Source organism: Carlito syrichta, unplaced genomic scaffold, assembly GCF_000164805.1.
Source record: "Carlito syrichta isolate Samal-C Ts95f unplaced genomic scaffold, Tarsius_syrichta-2.0.1 Scaffold309922, whole genome shotgun sequence".
NCBI lineage: Eukaryota > Metazoa > Chordata > Mammalia > Primates > Tarsiidae > Carlito > Carlito syrichta.
The window spans coordinates 187,824-200,656 of record NW_007254018.1 but is presented as its reverse complement, the minus strand read 5'-3'; the positions used below and the strand labels follow the sequence as shown (position 1 = coordinate 200,656).

General features: G+C 36.2%; 1 protein-coding gene across 1 annotated transcript in view; it reads left to right on the top strand.

Annotated features, from left to right (window-relative positions):
- Positions 1-11,960, top strand: part of HFM1 (HFM1, ATP dependent DNA helicase homolog) — a 107,879-nt gene extending 95,919 nt beyond the window's left edge. The window contains exons 35-39 of the mRNA XM_008068270.1: positions 3,835-3,948; positions 5,540-5,624; positions 10,654-10,765; positions 10,859-11,010; positions 11,891-11,960. Of these exons, the coding sequence (XP_008066461.1) occupies positions 3,835-3,948; positions 5,540-5,624; positions 10,654-10,765; positions 10,859-11,010; positions 11,891-11,960 (533 nt within the window). The remainder of the gene's footprint in view (positions 1-3,834; positions 3,949-5,539; positions 5,625-10,653; positions 10,766-10,858; positions 11,011-11,890) is intronic.
- Positions 11,961-12,833: the final 873 nt, after the last annotated feature.

Genomic DNA, 12,833 nt, shown 5'->3' with positions numbered 1-12,833 from the left:
GAGCCCAGCAGGTCGAGGCTGCGGTGGCCGGAAGCGGCCACTGCACTCCGGTCTGGGCGATGGAGTGAGACTCCAACTCAAAAAAATAAAAAAATAATAAAATTTAAAAATTTTAAAAAATAAAATAAAAATCCTTGAAAGAGTAACTTACACTCAATATGGTCACTTCCTTATATCCTAGTCACATTCTTCAATAAAAAATTGGGTTTTCTTTCCACCACTCCTCTGAAACTGCTTTTGCTCAGGCTATTTAGTGACCTCCTACCTGCTGAATTCAGCTAACTCTTTTCGACTTTATTCCCTTTGACCTCTGTAGTTTTTGATACTTCTGGTCTTTCCTTCCTTTTTAGAAATCTCTCCTTTGGTTTTAATTAAACCATTCTGTTGGGTCTCCTGCTGCTTCCTACTTCTCATTCTGCTTTCTTTTGGCTTTTCTTCCTGTTAATGTTGCAAAAGGATTGTTTTTTTTTTTTTTTTTTTGCTTCTTTATTCTTCTCATTTCAAAAACTTTTCCTATACAATATCATACAAGCTCAGGTTTTTAATCACTATGATCTGGATGATTTCTAAATCTGTATCTCCCATCTAGATGTTTCTAACTTCAAATCCACCTATATAATTACCTTCCTGGACATATCCACCTAAAAGTTAAGCATCTGAACTCTTTCTGTCTACTTTGTATCTCACTGTGTTCCTCTTTTCTTCTTAGCTCAATGAATGAACTCTTCTTTCCTAAGCTGCTAAAGGCAGAAAAAGAATCATCCTAAATATCCCACACCACACCAAATCTTAATTATTTTGCCTCCTACAAGTCTCTCGTATCTGTTGTTTCCTCTGTATTCTTTCTGCTGATACTCTATGTATTCATTGCCTCTATTTATTGCAATAAATTTCTCACTTTTCCCTCTGCTTCTAGTCTCATAATCCTTCAATCCATAACTATTCAAAGGAATCTAATAGGCATTTGGTCATGTAAACCTTTGCTGAAACATCTTCAATAGTTATTTTTCTCCAGTAAGCAAAAAACAACCAAGAAAACAACAAAAATCTCCTAAATATGGTGAACAAGCTTCAACAGGATCTAGCACTTACCTGTGCAGTCACAGTGGGTCCTGCCTTCTCTGACTACTCTGTGCTCCAGAAGTCCTGAAAACTTCGAGTTCCCCAAATATTCTCTGGTCTGTCATATCACTGTGTGTTTTACATGGTGTTCGAACCCTTCATGAAATAGCTTGCCTTTCCCTTTTAAACTGCTTTATAACCATATCTCTATCAAACTCAGATTCCTCCTATTCTTCCTTTGTGTGTTATCAAAACAAAAATCACCTTAGAGGAGTCTGTCTGACTCACATGTTGTCACCTTAGAAGAGTCTCTCTCACCCCCATTGTAGATTTAGGTTTTCTTTCCTCTGCATTCCCGTTGCACTCTGTATCCACTCCATTTTAGTACACATGGTGTGTGTGTGTGTGTGTGTGTGTGTGTGTGTGTGTGTGTGTGTGTGTGTGTGTTTGTGTGTATGTTTATCAACATACAAAAGTAGAATAATGTGAACTATAGTTGCGGGTACAGCTGAAGGCTAAAGTAGGATCTAGGAAGTGGATAGAGGATATTTAAATTGGAGGAAATTCAGTGCTGTACTAGAGCAAGCTTATACCAGCTTATGAGAGGGGATTATTACATGTTCAAAAATTTTTCAGCTTTTACTAAAAATTTAATAATATAAACTTTTAATTAAATAAATTATATTAAAAACAAAGATAAAATACTCAAAGCTCATCACTTCCTAATTATCCTACTGCATTTTACTGCTGAGTTCTTGAAATGATTTATCTATATAGTAGAAGTACTATATAATGCATTGTCACTGTGCATTTCTTCCCAACTTCTCACTCAATAACCTCACATTAATAGCTTGAAATCAGTTATAGTGGGAGTATTTATACTATGTGAATCAGTAGATACTACCAATCCAGGTTTGATTTATTATTTTGTTTATCATTTGGACTTAGAATGCAATGGATAAATTGTTAATAGTGTAGATTAAATAGTGCTTTGTGACTATAGCCATTACATTGTGAATAACACAAAAAATTGAGGAAATATTCTTTTAATATTTGAAAACTACTACCTAATTTAGCAAAGAAGTTGTTTAAGTCAATGATAAATGAGTGAAGTCCCAGCTCATCTTTGTTGTTCTACTCTCATCTTACTTGTTAAAGTCAACAAAAATATCAAACAACATTCATGTGAGAACTAAACTTGTTTGTCAGTTGCAGCCATAGGTTGACTACAGATAGAAGAGTGGCAAAACTCATTGAAAACATTCAGTGGGAATCAATTAGATATTCAGAATTTACATTCAAGCATACTGTATATTTTATTGTTATTTGTAAATTGCGTGCTACATATCCTTTACTTCAGTAAAGTTTATATTAAACTTATTTATATACATATGCATACACTTTTTGGAAGGGCATTAAACATTTATTAATATACTCCTATGCAAAACTGTACAACTAAAGGCATTTAGTCTCCATAACAATTTTTTGAGGTAGGTACTATTGTTATCCCATTTTACAGAATCAGGGAGTTTGAATTACTTGTTTAAGATCATACAACTAAGGCGGGCTTGGTGGCTCAGCCTGTAATCCTGTGCTTTTGGAGGTTGACATGAGTGGATTGCCTGAGCCCGCGGGTTCAAGACCTGCCTGGGCAACTTGGCGAGACCTCATCTCTACAATAATTAAAAAAATTAGCCGGGTGCCGGGCTCGGTGGCTCAGCCTGTAATCCCACGCCTTTTGGAGGCTGAGGTGAGTGGATGGCCTGAGCCCGCAGGTTCGAGACCCGCCTGGGCAGCGAGACCTCATCTCTACAATAAATCAAAAAATCAGCCGGGCATGGTAGCACATGCCTGTAATTCCGGCTACTTGGAAGGCTGAGGCAGAAGGATCGCCGGAGCTCAGCAGGTCGAGGCTGCGGTGGCCGAGAGCGGCCACTGCACTCCAGTCTGGGCGACAGAGTGAGACTCCAACTCAAAAAAAAAAAAAAAAATTAGCCGGGCATGGTAGCGCATGCCTGTAGTTCCAGCTACCTGAAAGGCTGAGGTGGAAGGATCGCCGGAGCCCAGCAGGTCAAGGTTGCAGTGGTCGGGAGAGGCCACTGCACTCCAGTCTGGGTGACAGAGTGAGACTCCAACTCAAAAAACAAAACAAAAAACAAACAAAAAGATCATACAACTAATAAATGAGAGAGGTGAAATTTTCACCCAGGCAATCTGGCTATAAACAGTAAACACCACTGAGAATTTCTTGGCAGAAGAAAAATAAATATATATTTTGGACAAATATATTGTATGATAATATTAAAAATTAACTTGTAGGGAAAAGAGCTGGAAGGAGATGACTGTTTTAGAAGTTATTATAATCCAGTCTTGGAATAAAGTTATTCTTATATAGGAATTAAGAGGAAAAATTAATTCTAGAAAAATTACTGAAATAAAATTTAGTGCAACTGTCAGTACATGTAATATAGTTAATAGAATTGGCTGAATACAATATGCAACAATGTTTGACACAATGCTTTTGAAAACTACTACTCAAGAACTCTGTTTAGTAGTTGAAAGATGTGTTTGATATATCAATAGATTATGATGCTCATGGTTTTAAAAGTACCTATATTCTTTTATACATACACATAACAGATTTTTCTAGATGGAACTATTCTACAACTTCAAATGAGAAAGCCCCTCAAACAATGCTCTTCAACAGAAACCTTAATATATCTGGAAACCAAAATTTGACAGATGCAGATAAAAGCAACCCTTCATTTTCAGAAGTTTTGAATGTGAACTTTGAGTTGGGAAATGAAGTTTGGGATGATTTTGATGATGAAAACTTAATAGAAGTTTCTAGCTTTTCAACTGATACCGAGGAGACAAAAACATCAGGTAAAATTGTGCTTTAGCATGAAATAATTTCATTAGAAATCCTTCAAATATTTTTCATTTCAGCTCCTGGGACTAAGTTTCTCTACCTTTTGTGTGTGTGTGTGTGTGTGTGTGTGTGTGTGTGTGTGTGTGCACTTGTTTAATTAGATTTGGCTTGCTAAGAGTGTAATTTTTAACAAAATTGAAAATGTGACCCTTCTACAAAGAACATTTTTTCCCCTCTAAGGACAGAGGTCAAGGTTATTCCATGATGTTGATATAGCAATCGAGCATTTTGTACTCTGTTGCTCCTGTCTCTTGTAAAAGACCCTATTCAAATTCAGATTGTTTATTGAATTTTCTCTCATAAAACAGACTACCCTGCTCTCCATTCTAAGATCACACATGGTCTGCTATATTTGTGAAGGACAAAAAATTCTATTTTTAAAACTATTCATCTGCTTGCAAAAAAATAACTTCTAGTCAAAATGTTGACTGTTCATGTATAAATAAATAAGAATTTGCTTCTCCTGTATTAGAAATTATATTTAAATTTTATACAATCCAAGAATAATGGGAATTAGTTCTTTGAGTAAAAAGCGAATTAACTCTATCTCACTAAAACAGAGAACTGAAAATCTTGGTAAATATATGACAAGATGGCCAATACACATCGCCCTCCCATAAGGGTTGACAGAGATCCCTCAGCCTTTTCAGTGCAGACTCTTATTCCTGTAACTATAGTTACCTCTTACTATAACCCACCCCATGCTCTTTAAAAAAACATTTCTAAGGGAAGCAGACGTTGAAATATTATTGTTTCAGGGCCCTAAGAATTATCTTAAGAGCTAACACTTCTGGAAAGAATAGAATTTGACCATCTTCACAATATAGGCCAGGAAAATCTCCATAATACAGGGTCATTAGGCATAGTTTTCCATATCACTGAACAGTACCTATCTCAAGCTTAAATATCATTGTGCTGCAAGTTAATAGGCAACATATTCTGATCCTGTGAGGTAGCCTAACCATATGAGGGCATAGTTTTGTAAATGGGGAAAAAAATCAGTCTCAATAAATGTCATTTCCCTCCTGTATAGAGCATTTTAAATGATTATGTGCAGATCACTAAAACTATTGAATAAACTCTGATCATTTATATGAATTAAAATATAAGTATATAAATAGTGATGGTGAGTGAAAAAAAACCTGTTTTTTTCTTATACCACAATCAACACAGAAAACTTCTGTGACCAAATGTATGGAAGTTTTTCCCCACACACAATGCAAGAAGTCAATTCTGCAATGGATACCAGCTGGGTGTCCTCCAAAACAGGAGTCAAAGACCAAATATGTATTTTACAACAATGCTGATGACTTGAGGATCTTTTAACATAGTGACTAATAAGCTAACCTATGTGTTTTATAGTTTTATTCCCTTAGCTTTGTGCCTTTAATTCTCTATGCAAATTAAACTTGATTATTGAGAAGAATTATTTATTCTTTCCTTAACCAGATCATCTCTGTTGGAGAGGGCACTTGTAGAACTTGTGAAAAAATTCATTCATCTGTTTCCTGACATTTTGCTTCAAAATGTTATCTCTTTACATAGGATTTGGAAACACTTCAAGTACCAGTGGAAGTAAACTACCCCTCCAAGAGTCAAAGAGCAAATTCCAAAGAGAAATGTCAAACAGGCAAGTTTTAGAATTTTGGTTTGTAATACTTACAACTTTATATCCTCTTGACACATAATTGGAGATGGGAATCAAGTCATTCGTTGTCAGAGGAGCTATAAGGTATCAGCCAACCTAAATCCTCTCAGTCTTCGAGGTGTGTTTCACAAAGTGCTGTTGTCAGACCAAAAGCATCAAAACTCACCTAGTGCTGAATATTAAAAATGCACATTTCTGAGTTCTGTATTAGACCTACTGAATTTTTGTTTTTGAGACTAGTGCTCAGGAGACTTAAAAACCAAATAGGAGTCTGGCAAATAGAAAAGTGGCAGATAGGCATTCCAGGTAAAGGGAAACATCTGTAAAGAGATAAGTCTTGAAAAGGAATTCCATGCTCAAGGATCAGTACAAAGTGGTATGTGTGGCCACGGCATTAAGGCTGACATTGCTGAAGTCCTATTATGAGGGCCTTGACTGCCATGCTTAGACACCTGTACTGAATTCAGTCACTCAGGGGGGTCACAAACCCAAATGTCTTTAGGATTTGGTAGGCCAAGGCCAACTGTAGCGTGTCCACCAGTTCCAGCCAGTTGTTGCTAAGCCAGAGATGAGACTAGTTCTCAAATACACTGGTTTTTCAAGAAAATATAGGCATCTGAAATTTTATGTGAGATCTTAATATTTTTAAATTTTGATAACTAATTCAAATAAATGTGATATACTCTAAGCAACCTCCTCCAAATAATAATGATGGTGATGATAATGTTTATAGACTAGATGTAGTCTAGGGCCCTCTAGTTTTTTGACCTGTATAGTACGCAGTGAGGAAGCACTCTAAGTATTTAAGCACAGGAAAAACAATTTGATCAGAAAAAAAATCACTCTAACAGCAGCATGAGTTGCAGTAGAATGAATTGCAGGGAGTGGAACCACCAGGGGTGTGGTGGCCAGTGAGAAAGGGAGAGTATGATGAGGCCTAAACTAGGGTTCAAGGTGATAGAAACAGATTCGTGGTTGGATTTTAAACATTTCAGAAATAAAACAGATTCAAGTCAGGCACAGTGACTCATGCCTGTAATCCCAGCACTTAGGGAGGCGGAGGCAAGAGGATTGCCTGAGCCCAGGGGTTCAAGTCAAGACTGGGCAATATGGTGAGACCTCATCTCTACAATAAATCCAAAAAAAATTAGCCAGATATGGTGGCACACACCTGTAGTTCCAGCTACTTGGAAGGCTGAGGTGGAACGACCGCCTGAGCCCAGCAGATCCAGGCCATGATAGCTATGATTGTGCTACTGCACTCCAGCCAGGATGACAGAGTAAGACTCTGAGTCAAAAACAAACAAACAAATAAATCTATTTAACTTGGCAATTGATAAGATATGATAGCTGAGAAAGAGGAAAGAATACATAGCAACTGGGTAGATGAAAATGTTATTTGAAGAATATGAGAGCATAAGAGATTTAGAATGGAAAACAATAATTTTAGAAATGTTCAATTTGAAATATCTCTGCAGAAATACAAAATATGTTTGGAAATATTAGACTTGATTAGAAATCAAAGGAGAGAAATTATGACCAAAGCCAAAACTTTCCAAAACAGAAGAAATTCCACTTTTTATTAGGGTCTGATTTACTAGCTAAGGATTATTTATTTCTCTGCTTAAATACAATACTAAATTTGTGGTGCCCTTTGGAATTTTTGCTGTTTTTAAAAAAAACTATTATTTTATGTTATTATAAAGATGTGGAGTATAATTCAGGGTTAGGTATACAAATATTGATTATGCAGGTACCCTTGTTGATGACGTATGCCCTTTCCTCCCCTAGTGGTTGGTTTCCCTCAACTGCCAATCCCACCCCGCTCCCCTAACAGTTTCCCATTATTACCAAATGCTTTCTTTTTTCTTTTTCTTTTTTTTTTTGAGTTGGAGTCTCACTCTGTCGCCCAGACTGGAGTACAGTGGCCACTCCCGGCCACCACAGCTCGACCTGCTGGGCTCCGGCGATCCTTCCGCCTCAGCCTTCCAAGTAGCCAGAATTACAGTCATGCGCTACCACACCCGGCTGACTTTTTGATTTATTGTAGAGATGAGGTCTCGCTGCCCAGGCGGGTCTCAAACCCGCGGGCTCAGGCAATCCACTCACCTCAGCCTCCCAAAGGTGCAGGATTACAGGCCTGAGCCACCGAGCCCGGCAAATGCTTTCTTATAGTATTATAATTGTTCAAGGTCCACTTATGAGTGAGAACATATGATACTCTGTTCTTTGTTTCTGTGATAGATCACTGAGTAGGATCGACTCCAAATCCATCCAAGTTGCTGCAAAGTCCATATATTTGTCCTTCTTCATGGCTGCATAATATTTCACATTTTCTTTATCCAGTCCAGCTTCAATGGGCAACATGGTTGTTTCCATGCTTTTGCTATTGTGAATAGAGCTGCAACAAACATGCGTGTGCAGGTATCTTTTGTAGAATGATTTGAGTTCCTCTGGGTATATTCCCAATAGGGGAATTGCTGGGTCATTTGGAAGGTCAATTTCTAGTTCTTTCAGAAATTGCCACACTGTCTTCCAAAGAGGTTGTACTAGTTTGCATTCTCACCAGCAGTGTAGAAGCTTCCCTTTTTCTCCACATCCTCACCAGCATCTGTTGTTGTTTGTTTTATTAATGATGGCCATTCTTACTGGGGCTAGGTGGTATCTTAATGTGGTTTTGATTTGCATTTCTCTGATGATGTGTGAGGCTGAGCACTTTTTCATGTGTCTGTTGGCTGCCCGTATATCTTCTTTTGAGAAGTGTCTATTCATGTCTTTTGCCCACTTTTTAAAGGGGTTGTTTGTTTTTTCCTTTTGGCACATTTGAGTTCCTTGTAGATCCTAGATGTTAGGTCTTTGCCAGATATACAGCTGGCAAATATTTTTTCCCATTCTGTGGGCTGTCTTCCTACCCTCTTGATGGTTTCTTTTGGTCTGCATAAGCTTGTTAGTTTGATTAGGTCCTACTTGTCTATCTTATTTCTTAGGTATTGACCTTTAGGTTCTGAATAGGAATTTGTTGCCAGAATTTTTGTTGTTATTTAATTATTGCACTGCTCATTAACATTAATGTCACAGAATCATAGATTTCGTAGAATTTCAGAGCTAAAGGGAACTTAAGTATCCTTGAATTCAAATTCCCTGGCAAGTAACAATGCCATCTCTACCAAGACATTTCCAAAGACTAGGACCTCATTTACTTCAAAACTGTTTGTTCTATGTTTGGTTTTTTCAAATCATTCAATAGCTTTAGAAAATATTTGCTGACTGGGCTCGGTGGCTCATCCTGTAATCCCACGCTTTGGGAGGTCGAGGTGAGTGAATTGCCTGAGCCCCACGGGTTTGAGACCCACCTGGGCAGCTTGGTGAGACCTTATCTCTACAATAAATCAAAATTGAGCCGGGCATGGTAGCGCACACCTGTAGTTCCAGCTACTTGGAAGGCTGAGGTGGAAGGATAGCTGGAGCCCAGCAAGTTGAGGCTGCAGTGGCCAGAGCAGTCACTGCACTCCAGTCTGAGTAACAGAGTGAGACTCCAACTCAAAATAAAATAAAATAAAATAAAAAATATCTGCCTAGGGTTTGTCTTTTTATCACTTCCAGTCATTGGTTTTAATGCTGAGTCATGTAGAATAAACAGACATAAGCATCAAAGTGGAACAAAGCTGTAGGTGTAGAGAAGCAAAAAATAGATGAATCCTAAGCAGGAAGATAACCAGGCACATGAATGGTTTTGTGCACCACACCTTTACAAAACAAATAATTCTGGAAGAGTGACACAACAGATGACAAGTGGATTTAAGAATGAATCCTAACAAGAAGCCATTGAGAACCTGGAAGCAGAAGTTGCTGTTGGGAAAAGGCCCGCAGGACCTGAGGATCTGAGGCGGAAAGGAGACGTGCTTTTCCTTTTATGCCCTTTTTACTACTGTAAATCCTTGTCATGTATATATATTTATTAGTCAATGACGAGAGGATCTAACCCAATTGGCATATGTGATTCTTCCCTTCCCCCCGCTGCCCACTGTTCCTGGCATGGCTTCCACATTTTAGCCTTTAAGTGTCAGCTTAAACTGTCTCCTCCTCAGAGATGCACTGATTACCATCTTTTAAAAATCAGTTTATGCCTCTACCCTCTTATTTTTCTTATGATATTACCCAGTTCATTTCCTTCAGACTCTATCATTGTATATATGTTTGTTTTTATTCATTGTCTACTAGATGGTAACTCCCTGAGGGTTCATTGGCCACTTTATGCCCCACTTCTAGTACAATATCTGGCATATGGTAGTGAATGACAAATGCGTTTTAATGAATGAATTAATACAGAAGGTTAAGGAAGAATTCTGGTATATAGTTATAGATAAGAAGTTAACTAGAGGTGTCTTTCTACAGTGAGACCAGAATAGACAAAGGAGATTAAAAGTTAAGCAAATGGAATTTAGAAAAGATTTATAGGATTCTAGTAATGAACAATTAAACATAAGACTTATTTTATTTAATTAATTAATTTATATTTTATTTTATTTTTATTTTATTTTTTTGAATTGGAGTCACTCCGTTGCCCAGGCTGGAGTGCTGTAGCACACCACAGCCACTCCAGGTCAACCTGCTGGGCTCTGGCGATCTTTCCGCCTCAGCCTTCCAAGTAGCCGGAACTACAGGCGCACACTACCCCACACAGCTAATTTTGATTTATTGTAGAGATGAGGTCACCAAGTTGTCCGGGCTGATCATAAGACTTAATTTGAAAGAAAACTGTTAAAAACATATTTCTGTAGTTCCTTAAGAACAGTATTCTTACCTAATTTGGAATATATATATTGTGGTTTGGGCTAACAGAAAAGAGGTATCCCAACTTCTCCATGAGTATAAGGAACAGAGCAGCAATTTTTTGTGATAAATATACTTTAGTCATATTCAAAAAAAAATAAACCCACTATGATCCAAATTAGAATGGTTTGTTTTTCTTGTTTGCCATAATTTAAAAATAATTAATTTTAATTTTTAGCTTTGTTTCATCACTTGAGAAGCCAGATATTTATTTACCAAGCTCTGCTATGTCCGAGTTCAGTGCCTCCTCCATGACAAAATTACCTCAACAAGCTGGAAATGCAAATATTGTAAGAAGTAATACTTCTTTGCTTCGTTTTTCTTTTAAATTTTGCCTGAATGCTTAAACTTTCAGTGATTGTTATTTTTTATTTCAAATATAGGTCCATGTGCAAGAAAAAAAACAGCAAAATCTGTCACCAGAGATTGAGAGGCTATGCTTCACTCGCTCTAAAAAAGTAACAAATTCTTCAAAGTGTAAAGAAGTGGATTTTTTTATTAGAAATAGTGAGTGTAAAAAGGAAATCGATTTCAGGTAAGAACTCTTTAAAGACATTTCAAGATTGTACCAATAAAAAACTTTTTACAAAGAAATTCAGCATTTCTTTTTCCTTGGTTCATTTTAGAGATCAGAACCTGAACATTTTATTTATTAAAGACATTGAAATTTTAGTCTTCTTGGTGAGCTAAACTCCTTAAGATGTTTCACAATACCAAATATCTCAGTTTTTGAAAACCTATATATTTGATGCTATTGATTCAGAAATTATTTCGAGTTGATAAACTTACTTTTACTGATCTGAATACAGTCTGTTAATTGTGTAAAGTATAAAATCACTTGAGAAATCCAAATGAGATCAGCTAAGTTTTCAAAAGTTCAAGTTGTATTTCAGCCAACCAATTACTTCACAATTCAACCGGTTCAGTGAAAATCTAATCTAATTAAATCTAATCAGTGTCCCCACTGCAGGTCCTTTTATTAACAGAATGGGAAATTCTGTAGCAACTTCTCTCTCTTCTTGAAGAGACAAAGATTAGAGACCTGTTCACACCTTTTTTTTCTTGGCCTGGTCAGTGGGAGTGCAGAAGGAACAAAGAAACCTGTAACTAGCTGTGATCAGTTGGTTGCAAACACCACTTCTCTCAGACCAGCCTGTTCACACTTCTACTAAATGTCATTATTTTTAGTAAGTTTAAAGAAATACCTTTACAGTTCCCACCTTTCACAGTTATGAAGTCTAATTTTCCCCTACAGACTTCCTACAATGTTATGCAAACTGAAGCTCACTTGATGTATCACCCTCACAGCAATCTTCAAGTTTATCTACGTTGTATTTAGTATTACATTATTTATTGCGTATTTTAAAATAGTGTTACAAAAATTGTTATTTTTACTTTTACTTCTTTCCTCTCAGTAGGGATCATCTTGATGATGAAGCTGATGAAATGAAGTATTTTCTGGGAATATTTGATGGCATTTTCTAAAGCAAACAAACAAACAAAAATATCAGTTATATCACTAAGACAAAGAATAAAGACACCTAATTACAAAGCATGCTTTTTATTTTTAAAACATAATTCATGATTATTCAGTTTTTACTCTTGAATTTGATCAGCTTTGTTGAACTTTTTTTTGCAACAAAATATATGGACTGATTTATTTTCCCTGTTATATTGTCACTTTTTGAGAAGTACTTTTATAGTAGCTTTGTTTCAATAAACTGAAACTAAGTCGCATTTATAAATAATTATTTTGTTATTAATTGGATTTTGACAACAACTGATTTAAATTTTTATTTTTATATTTTCTTGACCAGAAGAAAGGTATTCTGTGAAAGCAAAATAATGCTAAGTTAGTTAATCTATTCATTGTATGGATTAATCACTAATAATTGTTCTCATGTATTTTGTTTTACTAAATATTTGTAAGAATCCAATGGCTGTTTGAATCTACTGTTATCTAACGCTGAGCAATAATAAATATTAATCAATATAAATTGTTGTTTTGTTTAGCTTGTTTTTTAATGTTGTGAACTATAAAACTTTTTAATGTTGACTTTTACTATAGTAAAAAGATATTTTATATTATTTTCCAATGAATTATATTTCAAATTTGTTTATTTGAAAATAGTATATAGATGCCCTAAGCAATGCTTATCATGCAATTTACTACTTATAGATACCATGTGACGTTAAAGCCCACTTTAGAAGCTGTGAAATTTCTTTTTTAAGCATAAAAACCTTAGTGGCAAGAGAAGCAAATAAGAGAAACTTCCGGATGAAATTGTTACTGTTATTTTTAGTAAACGTATGTGAGGCATCATATGAATTAAACTTAGATAAAAAGAACAAAACTAA